Raw genomic sequence first — 26,833 nt, 5'->3', positions numbered from 1 at the left:
ATGATTGTTTTACTTTGCTAGGTGCTGTCATTGTCACAACGCAAAGGTACTAGAATTTAACTGATCATTTTTTTTCAAACCCATTCTTTTTCATTGGGGCTGTTGTGTCTATTTTCACAGACCCTGACCAGGACACCCTTTCCTAATTAGACAGCTTAATGCTAATTAGGGGTTTAACTAGCTGTAATGCAACACAAACGAAGCCTTGGTCACTGCGTGCACCTGTGCTTAGAATTAAAAAGATGTGCCGCTTCAGATGGGCGGTTCGATTGGAAATGAAGTAAAATGTGACATTTGAAAAGGTAATGAATTCTCTGACAGAGAGGTAAGAGCTGGTGCTTTGCTGCCTTTAATGAAGCTTGTCATTATTTATTTTGGTTCTCCATGGCTCGCTCTCTCTTGCCCTACTCTGAATCATTGTGTTGTACATGATCAGAAGAAAAACCTTGAAAGCTGCCGGAACAAGAAATAAATACATGTGTTGAAATGTTGTGGCTCTGGATACTGAGTTGATGCAACATACCGTAAACAACAAGCATATATACAAAAAAAAAAAAAAAAAAAAAGGTTTTATTCTTGTGAACGGATAACATTTCAGTGGTTTTAAATATTTACATTTTATTACAAAAAAATATATCCATTTCTTATCTATGTTTTTTCCACTGATCACGCATGCAGAATTAGAAGGATTGGGGTTCAACATTTCTTGCCTGGCATGAGGAGAGGGGTGATGGGTTGAAATCTGTGTGTGGATATGTGCAAACACTTGGTTCGGGGCCAAATGGAAACTGCAGATCAAAAAGTCCCAGGAAAAATCAGCAAATGCGATTAAAAAAATAGTCGCTGGTACATTATCAGGCCCCTACTCTTTAAAACTCATGAATATTGAGTTCACCACCAGTTTAAGAGGACTGAAAGGAAACTACAATGCCAGCAAGAAATGTGATCCTCAAGCCTGCGGTACACCAAGCAGACCCGTGCAACGACTTGCAGGAACTCCGGTATGGGACTATTGTACCCGGGTAGCTTAAGAACCACATCTCTGCAAAACGTTACACGTGTCAACTAGATCTGTGACAACACTGTCCAGACACCAACCACAAAAACCATGTGCAGTACATTAAATATGGGACTCTAGTTTCATTTACACAACTCTGGGATTATTTTAAAAAAATAATAAAGATGGAAACACATCTGACTTTAAATACAAAATCTAAGAAATTAAAAAAAAAAAAAAAAAAGGTTTTAGTAGGAGACTGTAGGAGATATATATATATATATATAAATAATTCATCCTTGGGCATTGCTGTATGGACCTCTACTATTATATCACTTTTTTAAAATACAAAGATGCTGTGTGGGCAGTTACTGGTTGTAATCGATGGACCAGGTAATACATTATGAAGGGACTTTTGATTAACAGCAGAACTTCTTAGATCACTAGAAATCAGATCATGTTGATGTAATACAACCGAGTGCAATTTCCCAAAGAGTTGCTTTAATAAGTCCTACACCACTGTAACTGATGCTATGCTATGAAATGTACAGCGAAACTGGAGGTGTGCATTCTAACTTCTGCAGTGATGAAACCAAAGGAACCATTTAAAAAATGCATCATTTCCATCCTAAATTATATTTAACCATTAAAAAAAAAAAAAATCAATAGAGAGCTTTGTGTTTTACATTTGAAGAAACTCTACAATTAAAATATATAAAATTAAGCAACAAAAAAAATGCATTTAAACCCAGTTTGGGGAATGAGGGGACTTTTTTTAACATTAACAAATAAAAGGTTTTGAAGAGGCACAAAAATACTCTCAAGAAACGCTCAACACAGGTGTCGGATCGCTGCGTGCATTTGCTCAAAAACATGTTCACTGTGCAAAAGAACAGAATCCTCTGACTTGTCAAGGGAACAGCAAGATATATGCAGCTGCATGCAATACTGTGGAGCGGGTTCAAAACATCGAGATCATTCGGAGCTGTCCTGCTGTGGAAAAATCTGCATTGACTTCACGTCGTTCAGCTCAGTTCAAATCTCAACAGGGTTCGTTGTGAAGAAGCCAGAGAGTGAAAGTCTTTCTTAAAAGAATCGAGGAATGTTCAGTGAAGCGTGGATTCCCAGTATGCTCTTTTACCAGACAGTCTACTGGTTGGGTTATCGGTTGAGCTCAGTTTTTCAGCAGTAATTTCACCTGGGGGATGTCCAGTTCAGACAGCGTGGTTTGCTAGAGGCTTGCTTGAGCTCAGCAAAGTGAATCAGGTGTGGATCCAGCGTAACGGACCTTCACAATAGAGCTGCGTCTCCAGATCCGATCCCTGGCTCTTCTGAATATAATAAAGAGGAGGCTTCTGCACACCAATTCTGCTTTCTATGGGCACCAGAAAGCTCCCAAGATCAGGAGTATTCTCCGTAGCTTTATTAAAAGGTATATGGAGTTGGCAAGTCAGATACACTGGATTTAGGAAGTGTTTTTAGTGTGAAGTTTCTATACAAGATTTAGTGTGCAACGGAGGGAGGGTGATGTCACTGTAGAGCGTCTCATTACTCCCCACCCCCCCCTCTTTAAATAGGGTGACCTTAAGACGTGACACCCATTTCCACTTACAAATAGAGGCAGTGTAAGCCCTCTTTATTCACACAGTTGTCTTTCTTCTTTTTTTTAGGATTAAGACAGAGACAGTGGCACTAGATGCAGTCAGGTATATGAGGCAGGCAGGTGCTATAGGGCCGTCCCCTCACAGCTCTGCCAGCGAGTGCGCCTCTCTCCTGCCTGACGTCAAGTCCCGAGCCTCTCAGTACTAGAAAAGGCTGCCAGCTGCACTGAACTGCGCCTGTGGCTTTGTAACATCCAACAAAGGGCTTGGCTGAGACCAGCAAACTCAATTCATTTGTGACCTGAGCCTGATTCATGCACGAGGGGCTAGTGAATTGACATTAATGACTTCAAATGTTTTTTTGGTTTTTTTTGCAAACCCAGCCAAGGTCCCCCAACTGTTTCTATTTGATCCCGCGTCCAATTTCACTCGGTTTTGAAGGCGAAAATGAGAAAATCAACTCAAACACACTAAGACCTTTTACAGTGCAATCTGAAATATAAAAAGGCGTCTAGAATGGTTTCTAGAATTGCAAAGCATATTTACATTGACTTGGATACAGAGCAGGGTGATCTTCTGGGCTTGTAGTGCAGCTCTCCGCCACAAGGTGGTGCTACGGGGCCGTTACAAGCGCTTGTCCTTCACAATGCCGTTCTTCAAGCGCTTGTCCTTCACAATGCCGTTCTTCAAGCGCGTCCTAAAATAAAACAAAGCATACCGGCACATTAAAACAGCTGCTAAACATTACTATTCCCAGTGCTACTATTTAAAAAATCATTTTCTAAGCAGAACATCTTTCTTTCAGTCTCTTTGTCATTGTTTCTCTGAATCATACACCTTTCCCGGCTTGTTTCGTTGACTCCATTTACCCCTCACCCTGTTAGATTCACTCGCTGGTTGTGAGTGAGGTATGCATGAAGTGGAATCTACAGTGCGTGCGTCGGGATTAAATCGCACACAAGAAGACCTTTACCGTTCTTTCCAGGAGTTGTGATGGGGTCGCTCGTGTTGCTTCTTGTGCAGAGCGGTCTTCCTGCTATCCTCGATATCGTACTCCCGCACATCGTTCACCTCCGTCATCTGCCCTGTCAGCACCTTTACCACGAACAGCAGAATGTACTGGAGAGAGGGGGACACAGGAGTAAACGGGGGAGGCACTAGGGTTTGAATACGGGCCAACGTGCCATTGTCTGTCCCGTCTTTGGAATTAATTTCCTTCAAACATAAAAACAGTCTCTTCACAATAGCTTTTTAAACCGCTGATAAACATGTATTTTAAACCTGACCAGGGTTGCAAACCCTGTACATACTGGAACGATTCTAACGGGCATGCTTTTGTTTTCTATTACTGTTTTTAGGTTTTTTTTTTTTTGTCCTGTTTGAACGATTCGTCTCTTTTTTTTCCCCCATCTATTTTAAAATGTTACTTCTTGCCAGAACCCCCTTGCAAATAAAATGTATAGCTCAAGGATTATATCCTGGTTAATTGAATACATTTGAATTCTAATAGTATGTATCGCAGTATACCATAGCTAATAGTTATCTCCACAGTAAAATAAAAAAACAAGGCTGCTTTATTAACTGTCAATTCAGAGATGAATGCTTGTAATACAGGAAGGATGAAAAAGAAAAGAAAAAAACAGAGGTGCAAGCAGTAAAGCTGCGTGAATGTGTCTCACTCCAGCTCGTTTGAGTGGGTTGTGAGCGAGGCTACAGGCAGGTGGGGGCAGTCCAGTGGGTCTACTCACCAGAAACCAATAGATATTCATCAGGGTGAGCGCAAACAGCAGAGTGTTGAAGAAAAAGTAGAAAGGGATATTGGGAACAGACTGCAGGCTGGAGACACAGGTGGTGTAGAGGACTTTAAGAGGGAACCAGTAAAGACGACACCAGAACCTACGAACACAGACAGAGTCATACAGAGAGAGAGAGAGAGAGAGAGCTGTCTACAGCTGTCCAGGCTTGTTTGGCTTACTCCATTTACCCATCATACTAATACAGTGATTCCTACTGGTTACCTAAGGTAAGTTGTATGCACTGCTGAGTAAACCGAGGACCCCTGCAGGTAAGGCATTGTGTTGCAGCGGGCTGGTTTCACCAGGTGGTGCCGAAGCTCACACAGCCCAGGTTGGAGACTCACCAGGTGGTGCCGAAGCTCACACAGCCCAGGTTGGAGACTCACCAGGTGGTGCCGAAGCTCACACAGCCCAGGTTGGAGACTCACCAGGTGGTGCCGAAGCTCACACAGCCCAGGTTGGAGACCAGGTCATTGAGGAGGTGGTAGACTCCAGCCCGGTTCTTCAAGTACACGTTGAGCTTGGTGAACTCCAGCTGGATGTCGTTTACGTCATGCAGGAAGAGAACCAGGATTCCCACGTTGTGATACCTGGAGAGGAGGAGGAGGAGGAGGGAGCTGACACACACACACGAGAGGGAGCGCTGCAGAAACACACACACACACACACACACACACACGAGGGAGCGCTGCAAACACACACACACACAGACACACACAGACAAACATGAGCGAGCGCTGCAAACACACACACACGCACGAGGGAGCGCTGCACACACACACACACACACACACAGACACACCATCATCAGCCCCATCCTGGAACTCGGCACACACTCTCGGAAGTGGCCCAGCATGAGAACAATACGAAGGATTTTTGCGATCCTTCTGTTGCTATTGAATTAACTCAATTATCTTTTTATTTTTTTACTTTTTGATATTTTCAGTGTTTAGGTTCTTTGAGCTGTGTTCAGGAGTCGCTCTTCAACTCTAGTTGCCTGCAATAGACACGCAGAGCCCAGGCTAGATCATCTGACGTGTGTACACACACACACACACTTTAAGGCATGTTAAACATACCGAAACGTTGGAACGTATGGATGAACCAGGGTAGTACCGGTCTTGTGAATCTCACCTGAATGCGTAGGAGAAGGTGATGAGCGCCAGGGTGATGACGTGGTGGAGCAGCATGACGGCCGAGTCCTTCCTCCAGGCGTCCATGTGCAGTGTGGCGTAGATCGCGTGCCCGTAGAAGCTGCCCTGGATCAGGTAGGCCACCGCGATGTCAGTGGGCACCGCCATCCCTCGTTTCCAGTCTGGGACAGGAGAGCCGCAGGGGTGAGGCAATTTTATTCGTGTTTTTTTTTTGGTTTTATTATTTCAGTTCTTGTAAAATATAGATTGGCAGCACAGGAAGGCTCTCCCCTTATAAAAGTTTACCACAGTACACCTGTCCCATGCTTCTCTGATGGTTACACTCTGCATTTACCATAGTTTACCACAGTTTAATATGCATGCCCATACCTTACTGTTCTTTCCAATGCTTCCCTATGCTTTATTACACTTTGCTATGCTGATGCTCTGGTCAGCGTTTATAAGGGTCTTTCTATAACTTTGTTGTTCTGGTTTTTTTTCAGCTGCATTTCTTCAAGAAGCATAAAATGTGATTATATGTCCAGGCTTGTCAGCAATGAACACAAGGGCAAGCCAGAGGTTACTTCAATGTTAAACAGCAATGTAGCACTAAAGCTTCTTGTTCATAACTCCAAAGGAAGTTTAAACATAGATCCACTCCACAATGCACTTCCGAAAATGAATCCCCATCTCCTATAAGCAGGGGGCGGTGACGTTTTTGGTCTTCATTAAATGTGGTTGTATTTCTTTTTATTCATCCCCCACATGAGGTCGCCATGCATGACAGGGTTAAAGGCTAACAGGCGGTTCTAGGCTCAGCCTAGCGCTTACCATACCGTAAAAGGCGGAGGGCGGGTCATGGAAGAAGGTGTACTGAGTGAAGAAGAGCAGGTAGAAGCTGTAGGACCAGGATGCCGTGTAGAAGAGCAGTTTCCACACGCTCTCCGGCATTTTCGACGCATCCTTGGGCTGCAGAGCGCACCAGCGTCCCAGCGGCTGGAACGACAATTCAAACATCAAACACAGAGACGGGTTTATCCCAGATTCCTAGCAGAACTTTTTGCAACAGGCTTTGTCATCTCCTGTGCTTCACTGTGCTTTTACAATGCATCTTGCTAGGTCAGATACTAATATACTTGCCAGGCATTTACCGTGGTTTACCACACATAGTAAACTTTTATGAGGGTAGTGCTAAACCCACTTTGCCAGGGCTTCAGCAGCAAGTGCTGTCAATAATGCATTAGGGAACGAAAATGTCATTATGAAATAAATGCTGTCAGCATCCTTTAATGAGTGGTGAATGCCCTTCTTGGCTTGGGCAATATCTTAGATACCTAATGGACATACATTCAGCAGATGAAGTATGGCACAGATATATATATATATATATATATATATATATATATATATATATATATATATATATGAGAGAGAGAGAGAGAGAGAGAGAGAGAGAGAGTATTCAAAAACAGCAAACAGCTCTCTATCCAAGGAGAATCAGGATCCAACAGGATTCTCATCAATCACTAGAAATTCTTAATGAAGACTCACTATTTTAATAATTAACTGCAATGTTTGGGCTTCCACCTTCAGATAGCATGGCAGAAATAGCAACATCAGGTCTGGTGGTCCAGTGGTGAAAGAAAAGGGCTCAGCCACTGACACTGTGTGTGACCCTGAGCACGTCATGGAACCTGCTTGTGTGTGCCAGTCCGTGTGGAACTGACTCTCCACTCCGGGGTCTTCCCAGACAGCCCGAGTTACACTGGGGACAGCCTGGGCTCGATACGCTGTCCTTTGACATAGAGAGACTGCCCAGCGTATCTAATGTGACTGCATGGGTTGCATGAGTGCCCCTTGCTCGTGCTAACTTGAGCAGCTTGACCTGCTGTTTTAAAGAATCGGGGGTGTTTTAGAATAGGAGGTCTGCTTTCGTTTTTTTTTTTTTTTTTATGTAACCGGGGCGATCATCTAGTAAATCTCTGTTTCCACAGCAACGGTAGAACAATGCCAGTCACTGTTGCAATGCAGCAGAAGAAATGTCCTCCTCTCTCTCTCTCTCGTCCTAAAATTTGAAATGTTCCCAGCAGGTTATGTAACCAAGATAAATACAGCTCGGGATAGGATATTCATGGTGAGATCCATCCATTCAATAACCCCCCCTGGCTGCTGCCAGACTGATAGGCTGAAACCAGCTTTGTTCTAAAGGGTTTTGTTCAAACAAACAACCTTGGATATGCGTTATCGACCCACTGCAGCTCACAATAACTATCGCTTCCTTTATTTACCCAGCTAGGACCAGCTGTGATCAGGCTCTTGAATAACTGTCTGCGGTCAGGAAATACTGATCCTAAATATGCCATAAGTTGGGCATTAATTCCACAACAAACGCAGGTCGGATCTTGTATTGTTTGAAGATTAAAAACCAACTAACCACACGCTTGTCTCTCCCTGGAGAGTCTGCTTAGTTTATTGCAACAGGAAACACAACAATAATCTTCAATTGGTTTTTATTTGCGTGGAGTGCAGGATGCGCCCTATAGCCTGGAGGTCGCCGGTTCGAGTCCAGGCTACTCCACTGTCGGCCAGGGTGTCCTTGGCTCACCGCGCACCACTAACCCCTGTGGTCTGGCCGGGCGCCAGCGGGCTTGCCTGTAAGCTGCCCAGAGCTGCGTTGTCCTCCGACGCTGTAGCTCTGAGGTGGCTGCATGGCGGGCCTGCAGAGTGAAAAGAAGCGGTCGGCTGACGGCACACGCTTCGGAGGACAGCGTGTGCTCGTCTTCACCCCTCCCGAGTCAGCGCGGGGGTGGTAGCGGTGAGCTGAGCCTAAAATACAATTGGACATTTCAAATTGGGGAGAAAAACAGGGTTAAATAAATAATATCAAAATAAATAAACAAAACAATGCAATAATATACCTGCTTGGGGGTTGAAGATGACAAACGTGCAAAGTACGAATAGCCACATTAATTTAACCCTGCAATGCCTTTAAAAACATGATAATATAGAGGTGTGGCTAAGCCTTGTATCCGATGTGACACAGAAATGGGCATTACAGGGTTAAGGTGTACTTGTAGTCTTCATAATTCAGAACACTGCAGACCGCATGCAGCGTCTTCCTTTGAGTACTGGCATATCTAACCCAGGACACTGAGGGAGTACCGGACAGACAAACAGACTGTGCATTCCTTCATCAGATGCGGCGCTGGGTGTTAATTGTGCGATTGTTTGAAGTGTGCAGTCAGACACTCGCTTACCCGGAATATATACGCAGAAAGCGCCTGTCGCAGCACTGTCCACCCCAGGGCACACACCGCAAACAGCACGATGTCGCTCCAAGTTAAGATGGCGTTTTCCAACAGCGTCCTTTTAGACAGCTCAAACCCGCAGCCCCGGCACTCGTTGAAGGCACTGAGCAAAGCCGAACAGCTCCTAGTTATAAGATCCGCATAGCCGGGCATGGGCTCCACCGTCCTGACGCTGATATTACCGTCCGCTTGAGGTGGTCTTCCCATTTTAAAAACCTCTATTAATAAAAGAACAGGGCGAAGAAGAGGCGGCGGTCCGTTTTAGCCGCTGTTAGCTATCCAGAATGTCCACCTCCGTGCCTCTCAGGACAGGACAAGGTTGTCGCTTTTGCTTATTAAGCTGTTTTCTAATGCGAGATACAGTATCCCAGCCTCATTTCTCAGTCACGCCGTATGGTTTCCCCCCCTAATACAGATGCAATTCTGCACTGGTGTGATTCAAGACAACTGGCAGGTGTCTCGTTTAAAAAAAAATAGCGTTTTGTTCTGAGATACACTTAAAGCGCTACATTTTACACAAAACGTTTAGGCTATACATAAATCTGCAGTGTTGTCTTCAAATTGCTTACTGTATCTGTTTCAGTGCAGCGGTGCTTCTGATAAATAAATAAATGCAATTAAAAAAAACGCAATTGTGGTGCAGCAATCTGTAAAATTCAAATCCCGCGGCGTTTCTTTCTTTATTCTCGAATGCAACGCAACCTTCACATTATCAGTTAGGGCACTTTTTTTTGCTGGAGACAAAGGACTGAAGAAACACTTGAAAAATGGCAGGGCACACCGCCTCCGGTCGCCTCCGCCAGCCCGTGTTAAGCAATGCACCAGACTGATGTAACCGCGACCATCCCCGTTTGTTCTGTATTTAAAGGCGCAGTGTTATTATTAACGTTATTTTGTCTTTAAAGAGTCCAGAACCCGTGTTCAGCGGGGACATGTTGTATTTCGTCAAGTTTTGGTGTGACATTCTCGTATAATTATTACAAGCACTTTTTTTAATTAGTCATTTAGCAGTCCAAAGCGATTTACAGAGACAAGGGGCCAAGGGGTGAACTATGCATCAACAGTTGCTGCTGCAGTCACTTTTACAGTAAGACCTTGGGTTTACGTCTTATCCGACCTTAGCTCACGTTGTGCATCCTTCAAACATGCATTGATCCTTTAGACCTGCAAGCAGTGCTTTGTTACATATCTTGATGGCTGATACTTACGGAGCCCCAGAGACGACATGGTTGAGGAAAAAAAAAAAACGCTGAACTAATCTGTACACACAGATTAGTAAACTGTACGCACAGATTACTCCATCGTTTTTTTTTCTCAACCATGTCGTCTCTGGGGCTCCGTAGATACTGAATCCTTTTCAGGTGGATTTTTTTTTTCTTTAAATGGTTAAACATGTTTTTTTTTATAGCAGTCAGCCTGGCGAGCACCCACCGCTAAACATGCACGAGTCTAAATTATTATTATTATTTATTTCTTAGCAGACGCCCTTATCCAGGGCGACTTACAATTGTTACAAGATATCACATTATTTTTACATACAATTACCCATTTACACAGTTGGGTTTTTACTGGAGCAATCTAGGTAAAGTACCTTGCTCAAGGGTACAGCAGCAGTGTCCCCCACCGGGGATTGAACCCACGACCCTCCGGTCAAGAATCCAGAGCCCTAACCACTACTCCACACTGCTGCATACAAAAAATAAAATAAAATGTCAGAGAATACATCTCTATATAAAAATACACGAGCAACATAAACGGCTATAGAGTGAGATTACCTTGCTGCTCTGCTGCTGTAGAATTCAATGACAGAAATAACTGATAATGAACCACGCCATAGACTTGATGATCAAACTACTGTGTATAAGCACAGACCCATCCCCACAGGAATCTTGGGTATGACATTAGACTGATACCGATGACTTATCAGGGTGGACTGAAACCGCCCGAGTAGAATGTGGTTGGGTAGGACTCAAGCAGTCCCTCAGCATGGAGCTGCAAGCAGATTTCTCTGAGTTTGTGGTGTGGAAACTCATTAATAAACATCTGAATAGCAATTGTTTTTTTCATAATCTGGTAAAAAACACAAAAAACAAATAGAACAAGTTGGCTTTTTATTGTTTTTAATAATTAGAATAAACAAGGAATGCTTACGTTAAGGTATTCAGACATCTTACAGCATAGTCCTCTATAATGATGTTACCACTCAGAGATTAAAAAAAAACACGGTGCAATTTTCCGGTACTATATACTTGCAGCCACAGCCCTGTATAGACTCTCTCCTGGTCTTGCAGTATGTGTTTAAATAGAAATCTCCAATACATTAAACGTGACAAAACACTGAATTGTATTTTTTTTTATTATTTATTCAATCAAATCAGCTCTTGAGTTATGAAAGAATTAAGAAAAAAAAAAAATCCTTCGTGGAGCTCTGGGTTTTGCACACGTCCTGCTGTTGAATTTGGGAAGGGGTCCAATGCTGCACGCTTCAGGATGGGTAACCCCTGAATTCTCATGCACTGGGAGCGTACTGCATCGCTAACCGGTCAAACTCATTCTCCTGTTAGGCACAAAACAACAAAAGGATTGTCATAGATACTGTACTGATGCTTTGAACATCTGATTGATTAAAATTCCCCAGGATTTGAGGATAGAAAGAACAAATATTATACAAAGTGCATCTAAATAACAATAAAAAAATTAAAAGATACGGTTACAACGCTGCTTTAAGAAGCTGAAATGTGTTGCAATGTTTTTTTTTTTTTTGTTTGGAGCAGGCTGTTACCACTGCTGCAGCGTCAGCAGCACTCTGCACATGAAAGCGGTCTTCATCTCTTACCTTTGCCAGGTACTCTTTAAGAAAAGGGTGTCCCTTGTGTCCATCTTTCAGCTGAGAAAGGTAGCGGTTTGTTACCTAGACAGCAAATTGAACAAGTTATTGAGAGACGGCGCTATAAAGGCAGGAGACAGGACGTGCAGACTTGTACTGCACACGTTTATGATTAAATCAGAACATCAGTGTCTCTAAGCCCATCAGAAAGACTCCAGGTGTCTATAGAGAATCTGGAAACCCCCATACAGACTCTGATCACTGTGGTTATCACAGCAAGTACGGTCTTACCTCTGTAGCCTTCCCGAGGTGCTGTGTCAGTACAATGAGGTTTATGAGAGTCTCAGGATGACTGCTGTCCTGCAAGAGAGAGAAGGTATTATACAACTGCATTGCCATATGCAAACAGGGAACCCACTGCACGTGGAACACAATCGCCCAACCAACACCCATGTACAGATTCAATACAAATCAGACAAGTGGCTCCTTAGATACAGCAAAAGTGCATATAGATCCTAACATACCCCTGCCCTAAAATGTCCACTTCATTTTTTTTATAACAAGGTTGTAAGGCGTTAATAAGGTGGGGTGAATAAATTACCCCCGGAAGGGGACACACACAAACAGGGATTAAGACAGAGTCAGAAATCCTGTGAACAAAATCGATCCTGAAACTAGACCCCATTGTTACCTTCCAATACAGAAATAAGCCCCCCCTGGTATATGAAGTGCAGGGTGTCAGTTGGGTGCTGTGACTGCGGCGTTAGGGACAGACCCTCGCACCCCTACCTTATCCAGTGCCTCCTGCAGCACCCCTTCTGCGTCCTCCCACTTGTTCTGTGCCATGTGGCAGACCGCCTGCCCGTTCAGCAGCAGCAGAGTCGGGGAGTACTTATCAGACATCTCCTGGAAGATGTAGTAGGCTTCCTGTAGCTTCTCACCTCCCTGGCAAACAAAGACTTATTGAAGGGCCCTGCATGATATGAAGACCAGCCCTCCATTAAGACTGGAAGTACTCAGAGGCTAATACAGTCGGATTAGAGGGATTCTTCTGGATTGCATTGACTGTGTCTGGCGTTATTTTGTTTGGTCCTATGATGTAAAAAGTTAGGGTTGGGGAGTAACAATGCTGTTTTCTTTACTAATAAATATCAAGGATGGAAATTTAGACTTATTGCAGAGCAGTTTCGACCATTCCAGCCACAGTGTACAGGTAACAAGCTCATGTGTGCCTCTGACTCACAGTAAAACCAGGAATGGATCAAACCGCTATGCAACGGGAGTCTTATTTCCCATCCCTGAAATAATCAGAATTTCAATCAGCACAAGAGACTTTACAGTGCAAGATCACCGATCAGGCTCCGGTATATACCCCAGCATTAGCATGTACTAATACGGGGGAAAGCTCATGTCCAATCAGTGCTGAATCAAATGGTAATCTCAGTAACACGTTGCATTCCTCAGCTTTCACACTCGCTGGACAATGCAAATTGTGAAGCAACAAGGGTCCCCTGTAACACTCAGTAAAGACTCTTACCATCCCCAGGTTCACCCAGGCTGTGGCAAGCTGAGTCAGGGTAGCATCTTCATCCTGCTCCTGCATCTTCTTCAGCTCCTTGCTGCAAAAAAACAAAACAAACAGATTATATAATGAATTGCACACTTACAGGTTAAAAACACAAACTCAGGTTTATTCATTTGATCATGTAGAAGGGTCGTTCTTCAAATAAAAACATTTAAACAAATAAAAGACAGCTTTATAAACTTCAACAATGCTGCATATCGTACCGTGCAAATTAACAAGCACTGCTAGCATGCATTTAAAAAGTTATTTTAAAATGTGTTACAGTGATGATTTAACTTGAACAGGGAGATATTTTTTTATTAATGAGCTTTCTTTGCTTCAGTTGAGCCAAGCTAGCATCCGACTTCACCCAGAATGAACTTACCGTGCCAAATCAAGCCTGTCGAGCTTCAGCAATACCTGTATCGTCATTGCCATGCTGAAAGAAGAGAACAAAAGAATTAAGATTTAATAGTCATGGCCCATTGTTCCCCAGCCCTCCCCATCCGTGACTCTCTAGCGACACCTGCAGGTAGATGCAAGAATGGAGCAGCAGAGTAATGTCATGGGGACAATCCTTGCACAGGCTTTTGCAGATCACAGCTTGAATGCAACGGACAGCAAGATCATTTCATGAAAACATCTACAACAGGGGTGGCCAAAGTGAACCCTTCCTTCATGGCCTTTGTTCCAACCCTGTTCTAAATTGTCTAATTGAATCCAATTAAACCTCCACCCAGACCCTGAAGTAGTTAATTCATCTGCTAAACCTGGAGTGGATCTCCAGGACCGTGATTGGACACCCCTGGTTCTACACGCCTGCTGCCCTTGTCAGAAGCCTCTACTGAACACAGTTCAATATACAGCCACTTACCACTCCAAGCTCTCTCCCTGGTGCAGCGTGCGCAGGGCTGCGTCAGTGTTGGAGTCGTGGAAGTAAATCGAAGCCGCCATCAGCAAGAACGAGGTGTTGGAAACATCAACGCTCTTCCCCATCCTCTTATCCAGCTCGGCCACAATGGCGTCTCTGGAATTATTACAATTAGAACAGATCTGCTCTGAAAGAGTCACGTTATGAAGCTGACTACCTTGCAGATAATAAAGACTCACTGTTGCATAGCAGTTTCACCCAGTCCAGGTTTCAACATGAGCTTGATTAGCCACAGCGTACGGGTAGCAAGCTCAGTTGTGTCTTATTAAAATCATAGTAAAACCAGGAATGGATCACACTGCTTTGCAAAGGGAGTCTTATTTCCAACCCTCTAGTGGTTTCTTATTAGTTATACATTTAATGTATGTGCACACATACCACAGAACAAGTCTCACCTTTTGGCCTCATTAGAAAGATATTCTGCAAACATTCGGACAGCCTGAAGTTCCGCTGAAGAGCTTGGTTTGACATCATCCAGCACGACACCGTATTTTCTCTGCATAAAATTCACACACAATACAGTTAATAAAGTCACTTACTTACTCCTCGTCATATTCAAAGAGAAATAACACATCGAGTAAATGGAACAAATGACCTTAACAGTTCACTGGTCTATTCTGGCATGTCCAAGGCCTTGTCCTTTAAGCAGAGCGGTCCTCTTTAATATTAAATGTGATACAACTCTCCTACAATCATATGGCACAATACATGGTTCTAGTTTGTTCTGTTCAGGTAAGTATTTCTAAAAGACCAGAAGCCATTGAACAATATGGGAAGGTGCAACTTTTAAATCAGTATCTGTTAGTTATTTTTTTATGATACAGAAGTGTAGTGGAAGAGGCTGTGCAGTACCTACCTGGGCAATGTAAGCTCTGTACAAAAATACATCTCTCTCGACTTCTTTCTCAGGACTTGATGGCTGAAAAAAAAATTAACTATTACAGCAACGATAGAAGCAATCCTGGAAGCACGACTTCAGCTGCATGCTTCTTCATCTGGGGTCGTTGTTTCCTCGGATCTTGAAGTTGCATTCCACTGAGTTGTTCTGATAGATTTTTTTTTTCAGACTGCACCCAGCTACCTCCAGACCCTCATCTCTCCCTACACCCCCACTCGACCTCTCCGCTCCGCCTGCACTAGAAGACTGGTTCTACCTCCGCTACGCTCCCCTGCCTCCAGAGCCCGCTCCTTCTCCACCCTTGCTCCGCAGTGGTGGAACAACCTTCCTACAGATGTCAGGACTGCCCAGTCCCTGACCACATTCCGGCGCCTCCTTAAGACTCACCTCTTCAAACAGCACCTGTAGAACTCCTCTGTTGTATCCTGGGACACTATCACCCTTCATTTAGATGTGCTTTATTATGCTCTTATCTGCCCCCTATTTTACTGCATTTAATCCTGTACCTCAGAATATTGTAATCTGCCAAGTGTTTAATCTGTATTTTGTACTTAATCATATCCTGATGTAACTATCACTATTTAATCATATCCTGATGTAACTTTCACTATTATCTGCTGTATTATTGAATTGTGGTTTGTCACACTTGAGAATTATTGTATTTCTTGTTCTTATTGTATGACTTATATTGTAACACTATAGTGATACCGGTAGCAATCAAAAACGTAACAGACAGCAGTTCCAGCTCATTAAAAAATAAAGGAATTCATATCAATGTTTTGCTAACCATCCGCTTCAATAAACTGCCGCTCTACCAGATGATCAGTCACCAGGCGGAATGTACGAAACGGATTTAAGTTTTTCTTTCTGTGTTTTTCATAAACAGCCAATCAATCGCTCCCGAGTAATGAGCGACGGGCCTGTCGCTTTTAACCAAGTCTAAGAAACACTGGTCGCTGATATTAGTCGCTTCCATTGGTACTTTACCTTGATTTTCTGTGCCTCGTTGATGCATTGCTGGTAGCTGCCGATATAATAGGAATTTTTCACATCAAACAGCTCGTCAATTTCACTCTGTTGGTGGGACGCCATGTTGACTGAATGCAGTAACTTCCTGAACACGTAGCAACAACTACGTCACCGCCGAACTCAAAGCCACGTGGTACCCTACCTATATCAGAGCGCTATGACTTCTGGGCAATGTAGTTTTTAAGTCCTTGGACGAGTCCTTTTTGTTTAAGTCAGTTTATAATAAACGGCACGCACAGCAAGTGTCAAGCGCTCCCTGCAGCATATTGAGCACATCACTCCCACCTGCTGGACGATTAGCGCATTACACTTGCATTTATATATGTCCTAATGCAGGGGTTCTGAACCCAGGTCTGGGGGACCCCCTGTGTCTGCTGGTTTTCATTTCAACCGAGCTCTCAATGAGCTAACTATACCCTTAGTTAAACTGATAATGTGCTTAAATTGACCTTTTTACTTGTTTTCAGCGCTTAAACGGTTGCAGTTTTTCTATGTATTGCTGCAAATCTGCGCTGGATTAGCTGTAATTGTGTCAATACACTGTTATTACCGCTAAAGTCGTTTTAATGGCGCGGTGGAAAACGAACACGTTTTGAAACCTCAATCTGGAAAGGCGTTAGGAAATGCCGCACTACCCCGAAGCTCTTTTTTATTCATTGAACGGATTCCGGCCCGGGATGGAACAGCGATTATGTCAGGACCAGTGACGGGAAACTAGATATTTTAGGAAACTATGGGAACCCACGTCACGCGCTTTGCAATCGTTAACCCATCTGAACAAAAATGTGTATCGCATTTAAATACTAGCTGGCCTGTACATTGTATTAACTGCGTGCCATTATCGAAACATGACAATTCACATTTCTACAGCGCCTTTCATCACAAGGATCCCGCTTCACACACACACACACACACACACACACACACACACACACACACACACACACACACACACACACACACACTCAAAAAAAGAATCTTGTAAGCGTCTCCAAATAACTAAGTATCTAACTTCTCACTGGTCACTATTTTAAATATGATCCAGGATTAATGCTAAGCAACCCGTTGACAAGCGCTGCTGGGATTCTAGACTGGCTCCATGTGCCAAATTGAAATTATTTTCATTCTAGAACGGTTCAAGGCCTCTGCACGGTTTTAGAATCGGTCTCTAAAATGCATGGGATTATCCATTTGGGTTTATTTTTTAGAACAATCAGAGAATTGCGATCTAACCGATTTGCACAAACAAAATGACAGAGGCGTATTTTACATATCCTCTCGTGTTCCTATTTTACATGTGCGCTGCCCCTCATTGTTTTGCTATTGTAAATTTCCTTTGGGAAACAATAGACTCGGGGGTTTTGAGGGATAATTGCTGGAAATGTGGGCCGGGGTAATGGAAAAGGAGGGTGTCACCTAACCTTTGTTCTGATCAGCCAATTGGCCCGTTTCAAGGCAGACCCGAGGGTTTTTATTGGCTAGCTTCGATGTCAATCAAACCGCCACGCTCCCACTTTCCAGTCCCTCCTCAAATTTGAAACTTTTTCTCCGGGAGTCAAGTTTCAAGCGCTTGTAACCGATCCCTGAAAAAAAAAACAACCTTCAATTATTTACACTGGTGTTTACCTGAGGCAGTGGGCACGACACGGCTTGAATTGAAAGAAACGGGGAATTATTTGGGACAAAGAAGGATTCGATTGGAATAAATGTCCCGTCCGATCACGATGCGGATTCGGGAGTTTTGCATCGAATAAAGTTTGAAAAATAGTTTGAAAAAAAGTATCACAAACGAGTGTAACTGAGCGGAGTTTACTGTTTGCAGACGCTAGTGTCCGGCGGAGAGGGAAGCACACACAAAGGTAGGAAATGAGTCATTTAAAACAAACAGTGAGATATTTAGGAGTGGTATAAGTCCATTTAAAACAGAAATAAAGAAAGAAAGAAATGGCAGTGTCGGATTTAAACGTATAAAGAACTGGAAGAAAATACTAGCTCTGTACGCAAGACTAATAATAATTGCCTCGTCAGGGGAGGCGTATCCACGCGAAGAGATTTCAATTTTAAAACGTCAAAGGTTAGTCTTACATCGATGAAATGGTAGCCGTGTCAGTCCAGAGATAAGACACAGAGAAGGAGATGTGATCGCTTTTATTGCACTAACTAAACCATAATCAATAACACGCTTTCAAGATCTCAAAGGTCTCTTCTTCCAACTTTCACCCGAAGAAACCTTTCGAGGTCTTGAACGCTTGTGATAAAAGGATAGTCCGGAATTCTGGTCAATTATTTGTTTAGGTTTTTTTTGTTTAAAAATTGAATTTCTGATCAAATGAATAAGTAACTACGTGGATGTATTAATAGATGGTGTCAGGGGCTTTAATATGACAGCTGTCATTCCATCACGGTCACCTACGCGTGGCGACACGAGCGTGTTTGACACCAGATATTGAGAGAGAGAGTATTCTGGCCGATAAAATTAGCATTTAAAAAAAAAAAAAAAAAAATTGTAAGATTTTGTTACATGGAAACATTGAGGTGTGTAAGACAAAAATGCCATGAATAATAATAGGAATCACATTTTTTACATTTTAGCTAGTTATATGAGTGTTTTTTGCAGGGATTGAAATAAGACCCCGCTTGCTTAGCAGTTCGATCCATTCCTGGTTTTACTGCGAGTTTAGTAACACACACCTGAGCTTGTTACCTATAGACTCTGGCTGATGAAGCTGGTACTAAAATCTGGAATGGCTGAAGCTGCTATGCAGTAGGAGTCTTATTGCCATCCCTGTTGTGGTGTGTTATAAAATATAAATCAAAGTCACCTTTAATGACGATATCAACTGCAATAATTTGTGTTCTGTATCTATGTGTGTATATAATTCGTGTTCGACATTTAGTTGAAAAGTCCCATGTCTTAGGCTGGTGTCGCTTACTAATACCTTACATAACATATTTTATTACACACACTAACAATGAGTTGCAGTATTGCCAATATCCTGATTCAGGAACTAGAGGCGTAGTCCAAACAAACTTAGCAAACGGATGAAGCCAGAGAAACGACGTTTTAAAGTCGTGAGTCTTTGACTACAAAACAGCAGACGAGAACAAGACTTTGAAAAATAACATCGGCTGAATAGGTACAGTATTTTTTTTGCTGTTGTCTTGTTATGAATTTTAAAAAAGAGACACTGTGTTAATCGCACATGCTAATACATCTTTTAAAATAACGGTAACAGTAAAAATAATGCACAAGCAATCCACTAAGCATATTTCCATTGCATTATTATATAGGCTATTTGTTTATTTAGGTATGTTTATACAGTATTATGGTTTAAATTGGGGGTCAATTGTAAATAAGCTAGAATTGTATGAACATAACTTTACAGAGCCTAATCATAACATACCGGTAACAGTGAATATGTTTTACACACGAGTTTGTTACCTGACAGGTGTGGTGAGTGACAGATTGAAGAGCTCAGTGATTGGTTCTCGGGGAGTTCAACCAGTCAACACAATTCACATGGGCGGGGCAGGTCTGGCCTGGCTGTCGCCTTGGCAACGCCTAACAAAAAGTGACACGCGTTGTGAAACTTTTGTCGAGGTCGAGAATGGTTGTATATTACAATCAATACAATAAATAAATAAACAAAAAAATAAATAAAACTACTGAGAAATCGACACGGTTAAAATTGCTGTTTGTTAGACCTTTTTTTTTGCAATTAGCTTTTTTTTTTTTTTTCAATTTTTTTGTTTAAGGACGATGCTCCTTTCTAGTTTGTTCTAGTTAGCAAATTAAACGGCGAGAAGTTAATTCGCCGTGATAAATGTCGAAGCCTGAAAAACATTCCTTTGGAGGAGTGTAAAAGAAAGCGCAATATCTATATTTAGACTTAGTATTTACTGTACCCTGGGCAACCCTTTCACTCAGGAGATAAAATCTTGTTGCCTTAAAACAAACTCAACAAGCATACCATGATAAGTTCTGAGACAGGATATCCAAACTGAAGTTAAGATCAGACTACATACTGCTGTTTTTAGCGAATGTTTCTGTAATGTCTGGTTAGCAACTGGGTAAGATAAGAAGCAAGGTAGTAAATTGTCCTGGAGTGTGTCAGCTGGATACATCAGCATTGTTTTATGGCTGGGAGCTTCTCTGAGGCAGGCTGTAGCTATCCTGTCATTGCTTGCTCCTGATAGTTGCACAGCTGTCTGTTGCATGGCAATACGAGTCTGCATTTTACTGGGAGATGAATTAATTAGTCAGGCCTGAGATTCATTTACAAAACAAATTCAGGGTGGCCAAGCTCAAACACTGCTGCAGTGCGTCCCTGAACCGATTCAATACGGTATGTCTTATTGTTAGGAAGTACAACACGCAGGAGATCATTATGAGATCGCCTCACAGTGCTCAGTAATCAATGGTGCCAGGCAGTTGAAAGCAATAGATTATGGTTCATACTGTAACCCAGCTTTTGCATGCAGTTATAAATAGACTACATTCTTGCATGATCCTGGAGTTTTATCATGCCTCCTTATCTGAAACGTTTACTTGTGGTTTATTTTTGGGGGGCCCCTGGGGGTCCTTGAGATGGTTTCAAGGGGGTGCAACATCTACAAAAATGCTCTTTTTATTCCTATAAAGCAATGCTCCCCACAAGGGCTGCTGTTCGCGTGGGTGCCTGGGGTTACTTTGAATGTAACATTGACGTCAGCTGGTGCCTGTGCTAACAATATGCACCATTATGCATCAAAAGGGTGTGACTGTCAGGAGAACAAAGCAGGCAATTGCAGTATATTAATGCACTTTATATTTCCAACGTTTTTTAAAATTTAAACAAATAAATAAATGCAGGGTTTCTGCCCATGTATGCTTTTCCAGTAGAAGTTCTTGATATTTCTTCTGTCCCCTGCATAAGCAGGAGGCTGTGTGGTCCAGTGGTTAAAGAACTGGGCTTGTAACCAGGAGGTCCCCTGTTCAAATCCCACCTCCGTCACTGACTCATTGTGTGACCCTGAGCAAGTCACTTGACCTCCTTGTGCTCCATCTTTCGGGTGAGACGTAGTTGTAAGTGACTCTGCAGCTGATGCATAGTTCACACACCCTAGTCTCTGTAAGTCGCCTTGGATAAAGGTGTCTGCTAAATTAAACAAATAATAATAATAATATAATTACCGCTCCTGCTTTCCTTTACAGGTTTATGCTGCATTTATGGAGCGGTTTCTCAAATGTCAGAGAAATGACAAAAGGTGTCAAAATCAACATTGCGGGGTGGAGGGGGGGGGGGGGGTCTTCAGTCAGGATGCGTAAGGTCATGCTGGTCCTCGAGCCTAGAAAGTTTGGGAACCCGTAGTTTTCTTGTTACAAGATGTTTGAAGTTAATGCTTTTGGATTTATTTGAGGTTTCTGAATGCCAGGTTTGCCTAATGAGCGCTCTAAACAGGCTGAGACAGTCAGCCAGGTGTGTAATTGTCAGTGAAGCTCCTGTCTGTCTATGATTCTGCCTAACTTTTTTTCTCATTGTTACAGTATAGTAAATTATTAATATACGAAGAATGTGTTCAGCCCTTTAGCATTAATAATGAATCTTCCTGGAGGTGAAAAAAACTCAAGACAACAGCAGCATGGCCAAATTCAGGAGCGAAAGACTATATTAAAACAGACAGCTGTGTTTGTGTTGCAATTACAGGAGGTGCTTAAAGATGTACACGAATTGCTTTATATGCAGTCGTCTTATTTTCGTACAGCACACGCATTGGAAATACGTTTCATAAATGCCCTTGTCGCATCTGTCTGCTGTTTAAGACAGGGGTGGGCGTGTGTGTGTGTGTTGGTGAGGTGGGTGCAATTCTCAAGCATATGTAAATATGCTTCACTTCAGTTCCAGATCATTAGGACCAGATAGTGAATTTAGATTTAATGACTTTTAATATATTTGTAAGTGTTCGGTGGCTTCCTCTAATCACGTTGAGAGTGTATTTTCTCTTGCACTCTTTGTATGACACAGCAATGTTGAGAAATGCACTCTCAACTTGATTAGAGGCTGCCACGGAGCACTGACACATGCATTATTACTGCGTGTAATAATTTGCTACTGGAAGGTTTTTGTGAAGTGCGGTATTCCGATTAGGAATTGCTGGTTGCGATTCTACAGTCTTGTGAATATACAGGGTAGGTGTGGCTGTGAGCGCCTCATTCCAGGTGCATCCGTCCCCTTTACCTGCCTCGCTGAGTCCAGGGCAGGCAGTCTGCTCTCTGTCACTCTCTGTCACTCACTGAGGCACAGCTACAGCCGTGTGACACCACAGCTCCTTTCAAATCCATCCAGTTTAGTTTACAAATTAAATAAATAAATAGCCATGGAAGAAGTGGATGTGGACTCGGATCTCCTGGACGGTGAGTAAGTTTAATGAAGGTTTAAATACTAAAAGATTAGAAGATTCAATGACATTCACATTTCTTTCATTGAATGTAATCCGTGTTTTAAACTAGAGATTAAATACAACTTAAAGGTGTTTATTATTATTATTTTTATTTTGCTGCAGTCCAAAAAGCAAACGCTTCCACCTGTGTCAGTGTTCTTACTCAGATATGAAAGTTGTTGAAAAAGGATTATTTTTGAGCTGCGGTGCTAATGCATTAGATCCAGTTGACTGTGTCATGCAGTTGTAAGTGTATTTTATATTAGAGAAAGTTATTTTAATAGGGGAAAAAATAAGTACATGCATATATCTAATTGCAATACCGAATGACGTGAAATCGTTTATTTATTTATGTATTTATGTATTTTGGGGATTAGCACACCGCTGGATCTTCTCATTAAAGAAGAAGGATAGCGTTTTGGTTTATAGCATAATCTTCAGGTCAGACAAAAAGGTATGGGATCTGGGATGCAGTGCAATCCGACACAAATGAGCTCCTGATGGACAGGGTCGGTGTGGGTTCATCTTTTCTCTTTTGGTTCTTTGACAGCCCCTATTAAAAAGGTCACTGTTTCAATAGGAGTGTAGCTTTGAAAGGCAGCAGCTGCTAGTCCAGATCAGTTTGATGTCTCTGTTTGACTGCAGTGCAGCAGTTTCTATTCTCTCATGTTATAAAGCCTATGGGCTTGTCTGCAGCGCTCTACCTCATGCAACAAGCAGCGCAGCGTGGCTGGAAGCTGTAATCAAAATAAAAAAAAAACGTTTGCATTCTCTGCAATCTTCAGAGTCTTTTATAATTTGTATTTTAGGGCTAAAAAGGTTTTAAGTAATGTACCTTTCAAATTAAAATTTAATTAAATATGTGCTGATTTTTTTTTTAATGTTTTGCACTGTAGTACAATCTTTGCAAAGTTAAGTAAAGTGGTAAAGCATTGTTAAAAAAATCAAATACTGCATGGGGAAAGCATGCACATTCACCATGGCAGACGTCTACAAGGAAATAATAACTGTGCAGAGGCTCCGGTAACCTGGTGCAAATATTTGAGAGGTTCCGATTGAGAGACATAGAGACAATTCGGACTCCGCCTGGCCCCTGGCTCCCATTCGCTACTGCGTGCCGGGATGCATTCCAGAGATTCCAGTCTTGACTTGTCCTGGGAAAGCAGGGAGCCAGCCCTCAAGTACAGGCAGAGCACAGGAAGCTCTGGAAGAGTGATGAAGAAAAAGCTATTTAAACTGCAGCCACGCTGCCCTTTGGAGATGCAATGTAAGAGGAGAAGATGTTTGTTTAAATCCTAGGAGCATAGTCCTCCTATAAAGTGCCCTTTTAATTTTAATTTTGAATATTCATCGCCCCCAAACTCACTGCTATAAAATGCAAACTATTACTTTGCTGTGCTGTTTTAAACCGTGACGTCAGAACTGCAGTGGCCTGGGAGAATTCAACGACACAAAACTGTGCTTATTCTGACAGTTTGTGTGTGTCTGTGTGCAGCTATGGCCAAACATTTTCCATCACTACAAAATGATTTTGCAAAAGTCGACCGGAAGCCATAATAGTAGTATAGTATTTCATGTTGGATTTTGAAATGCCACATCTTTTTAATTTGCCAGTTTTTCATTAAGTATATGGAAAACTACAAGTGGTAACGTTATTCAGCAGGTTTCATTCTACTTTATGAAGCAAAATTAGTACATTCTATAGGGTTATGCAAAACTTTTGGCCATAGCTGTATATGTCAAAAGCCCTCACATACTGTATACAGTGTTATGCATGGTCTGTCTTCTCATGAGACGGGCCAGTGAAACGGTGTTATGGGGGAAAATGAGAGCCATGTGTATACTGCTGTATGAGGGGCTTTTTTTATAAAGGCAACTGCTCAGCTAAACTGTGACCAGCCTAATGACCTGCAGACTCGGCACACGCAGTGGGCTTCGAACAGAGGACCCCTTCTCTGCAAGCCTGCAGTCGTCTCACCTACCCCCCCTCCCCCCCAGAGCTGGGAGCTTATTTGCCAATCAGAGACCAGGATCTGCCAAATCTGCACAAGAGGAAATGCAAAAATAGCCCAGCCCAGTTCAGAGAATTGCTAGCAGTGACAGAGAGGCATTGTACTTCTCCTCTTAGATAAGAGAGAGACTGGATCCTGCTCTCTATAGTGGTCATTGTGTTCCTCACGGTGATATGAGACACACACACTCCCACACACACACCGCTGGAGACAATGATGACTTTGCATACCTAACAGTCCTGTCTGTCACAACTGCAGTTTGTGGGCTTGTGAAATAAACCATGGCATTGTCACCTAAGGTCACAGTTTTGCATGTTTGTTTAGGTAAATCATTCTCAAATAAGCCTCCCTGTTACTTGATTGATCGCCCAGCAGCCAGTTAAATCCAGCCAGCACTGCAGGAATGCCATTTTCATGCTAGAATAAAATACAGAGCTGGCAGTCTTCACCTCTGGTACCTAGGTCAGGGAATTTAACTCAATGCGTTGAATGCAACTGACTGCTGGTTTTAAATAGGCATAGGGGCTGGATCATTCATTAGTTGTGCTTTGCTGCTAGTAGAAGCTAGGGGTGTAACAAATCATTGTGCTTCGATGAATCAGGATACTTTCTTAATGTGATATAGCATAAGACCAAAAACACCAAGACGAAAAAGTTATTCTATGCTAGAGCTCTCCACACTGTCCCAAGGTCACCATCTTCCTTCATCTCTCTGCCTTCCCCTATAGAGAGCATGGTCCCCTTCAGCACTAGGAACCTGGCCCTCCTGGGTTAGGGTTAGAGTTAAAAAAGTGATAGATCTCTCAACGCTACGATCTAGTGATCTAGTGTTCTCATGTCACAGTGTTGATGTATCTCTCCACACTGTCCCAGTCTCACCATCTTCCTTCATCTCTGCCTTCCCCCATAGACAGCATGGACACCTTCAGCACTAAGAACCTGGCCCTGCAGGCGCAGAAGAAGCTGATGAGCAAGATGGCGACCAAGTCGGTGGCCCACATGTTCATCGACGACACCAGCAGCGAGGTCCTGGACGAGCTGTACCGCGTGGCCAAGGAGTACACGCGGAACCGCAAGGAGGCGCAGAAGGTTATCAAGAACCTCATCAAGACGGTGGTGAAGCTGGGCGTGCTCTACCGCAACAACCAGTTCAACGGGGAGGAGCTGGCCCTGGTGGAGCGCTTCCGCAGGAAGGTCCACACCCTGGCCATGACGGCGGTCAGCTTCCACCAGATCGAGTTCACCTTCGACCGCCGCGTCCTCTCCGCCATGCTCAACGACTGCAGGGAGCTCCTGCATCAAGCCATCAACCGCCACCTGACCGGCAAGTCCCACGCCAGGGTCAACCACGTCTTCAACCTCTTCGCAGACTGCGACTTCCTGGCTGCCCTCTACGGGCCCTCGGAGGTCTACCGGCCGCACCTGCAGAAGATCTGCGAGGGCATCAACAAAATGCTGGACGATGGTAACCTCTGACCTTCTCAACGTCCGTTCCCTGTTTCGAACAGGGATGGAAATGAGACTCCTGTTGCGTAGCAGTTTCACCCATTCCAAGTTCGACTATGAGCTTGATTAGCCACAGCGTGGAGGTAACGAGCTCAGATGTGTCTTATTAAACTCATAATGAAACCGGGAATGGATCAAACTGCTATGCAATGAGTCTTATTTCCATCCCTGACATAGGGGCTGATACTGAGTTTTTTGTGCAAGTGATAAATTAAGACTTAAATTGCAGAACATCATTCAAAGGAGACTAGAAAAGAAGACGTGACATTTGTTTTCCACTTTGGGGAGGGCTGGTTTTTACTATAAGTCCCAAAGACTGACCTACCAAACAAAGTCAAGTGCATTAAACACAACAGAACAAGCCCTCCACAATTGTAACGTTCTCTCAACCAAAGAAATGGGACGGGATGGACATAAGTCATGGTCATTTATATTTATGGTTTGAAAATGACAGATCTGCCATTCAGGAAAACTAACTATTGTGAATGCAGTTAGTTCAGGATGCAGGGGATGACTCTTCTGGCAATATAAGATATATATGACTGAGTGGCAGTGCTCTGTCCAGCACCTGGATTCCTTGAGGATTACCTGAGGCTGTTTATAGACATTAACAAGTCCAGGCACCAGGCACCTTGTACAGGTATACACGGCTGTGTGGCGACACCTGAACATGGTGATGTGTGCATCCCCAAACAGGCACCCCAGGGAAACGAGGACCTGTGCTGGTTATTGCTGCCGATCCTCTGCATACAATTATGCAGCCAAACATGTGCGTTTTATTGAAATGTTTTATTTTATGATGTATTGTTGC

At 43.0% G+C, this 26,833-nt stretch overlaps 3 protein-coding genes across 5 annotated transcripts; 1 reads left to right on the top strand and 2 right to left on the bottom strand.

Moving 5' to 3' along the window:
• Positions 1-555: 555 nt before the first annotated feature.
• LOC117966306 (ceramide synthase 1-like) lies at positions 556-9,698 on the bottom strand. 2 transcript variants are annotated; one of them, XM_059014967.1, is made up of 7 exons: positions 8,785-9,698; positions 6,364-6,523; positions 5,529-5,709; positions 4,823-4,984; positions 4,347-4,494; positions 3,572-3,717; positions 556-3,295 (listed from the first exon to the last, which is right to left on the bottom strand). In XM_059014967.1, the coding sequence occupies exons 1-7, from the start codon at positions 9,040-9,042 to the stop codon at positions 3,223-3,225; spliced, it is 1,128 nt and encodes a 375-aa protein (XP_058870950.1). In that variant the 5' UTR covers positions 9,043-9,698; the 3' UTR covers positions 556-3,222. The 2 variants fall into 2 exon arrangements, with proteins under 2 accessions (XP_058870950.1, XP_058870951.1); XM_059014968.1 differs by lacking the exon at positions 8,785-9,698 and adding an exon at positions 8,446-8,749.
• Positions 9,699-10,927: 1,229 nt separating this feature from the next.
• LOC117428950 (coatomer subunit epsilon-like) lies at positions 10,928-16,201 on the bottom strand. Its single transcript, XM_059015153.1, has 10 exons — positions 16,043-16,201; positions 15,014-15,076; positions 14,553-14,653; positions 14,101-14,253; positions 13,612-13,665; positions 13,200-13,281; positions 12,452-12,607; positions 11,954-12,022; positions 11,672-11,746; positions 10,928-11,392 (listed from the first exon to the last, which is right to left on the bottom strand). The coding sequence occupies exons 1-10, from the start codon at positions 16,145-16,147 to the stop codon at positions 11,345-11,347; spliced, it is 906 nt and encodes a 301-aa protein (XP_058871136.1). The 5' UTR covers positions 16,148-16,201; the 3' UTR covers positions 10,928-11,344.
• Positions 16,202-17,599: 1,398 nt separating this feature from the next.
• On the top strand, positions 17,600-26,129 carry LOC117962546 (tumor necrosis factor alpha-induced protein 8-like protein 1). Of its 2 annotated transcripts, none has more exons than XM_034911656.2 (2): positions 17,600-17,943; positions 25,427-26,129. In XM_034911656.2, exon 2 carries the CDS (start codon positions 25,432-25,434, stop codon positions 25,990-25,992), a length of 561 nt encoding a protein of 186 aa, XP_034767547.1. In that variant the 5' UTR covers positions 17,600-17,943; positions 25,427-25,431; the 3' UTR covers positions 25,993-26,129. The 2 variants fall into 2 exon arrangements, with proteins under 2 accessions (XP_034767547.1, XP_034767548.1); XM_034911657.2 differs by lacking the exon at positions 17,600-17,943 and adding an exon at positions 18,007-18,158.
• Positions 26,130-26,833: the final 704 nt, after the last annotated feature.

Source organism: Acipenser ruthenus, chromosome 49 (assembly GCF_902713425.1).
Source record: "Acipenser ruthenus chromosome 49, fAciRut3.2 maternal haplotype, whole genome shotgun sequence".
Classification (NCBI taxonomy): domain Eukaryota; kingdom Metazoa; phylum Chordata; class Actinopteri; order Acipenseriformes; family Acipenseridae; genus Acipenser; species Acipenser ruthenus.
Note: the sequence above shows the minus strand (reverse complement) of the source record. Positions and strands in the feature narration are given on the sequence as shown.

Bases quoted from the DNA above. Each gene is read 5' to 3' on its own strand.
- LOC117966306 (XM_059014967.1), bottom strand. From the start codon at position 9,042: ATGGGAAGACCACCTCAAGCGGACGGTAATATCAGCGTCAGGACGGTG. The intron at 3,718-4,346 runs GTGAGTAGACCC...CCCTCTCTCCAG, and splicing joins TGAATATCTATTGGTTTCTG to TACATTCTGCTGTTCGTGGT. The intron at 3,296-3,571 runs GTAAAGGTCTTC...GTTTTATTTTAG, and splicing joins CACAACTCCTGGAAAGAACG to GACGCGCTTGAAGAACGGCA.
- LOC117428950 (XM_059015153.1), bottom strand. From the start codon at position 16,147: ATGGCGTCCCACCAACAGAGTGAAATTGACGAGCTGTTTGATGTGAAA. The intron at 14,254-14,552 runs GTGAGACTTGTT...TAATAATTCCAG, and splicing joins CTTTCTAATGAGGCCAAAAG to AGACGCCATTGTGGCCGAGC. The intron at 12,608-13,199 runs GTAAGAGTCTTT...TTTGTTTGCCAG, and splicing joins CCTGGGTGAACCTGGGGATG to GGAGGTGAGAAGCTACAGGA.
- LOC117962546 (XM_034911656.2), top strand. From the start codon at position 25,432: ATGGACACCTTCAGCACTAAGAACCTGGCCCTGCAGGCGCAGAAGAAG.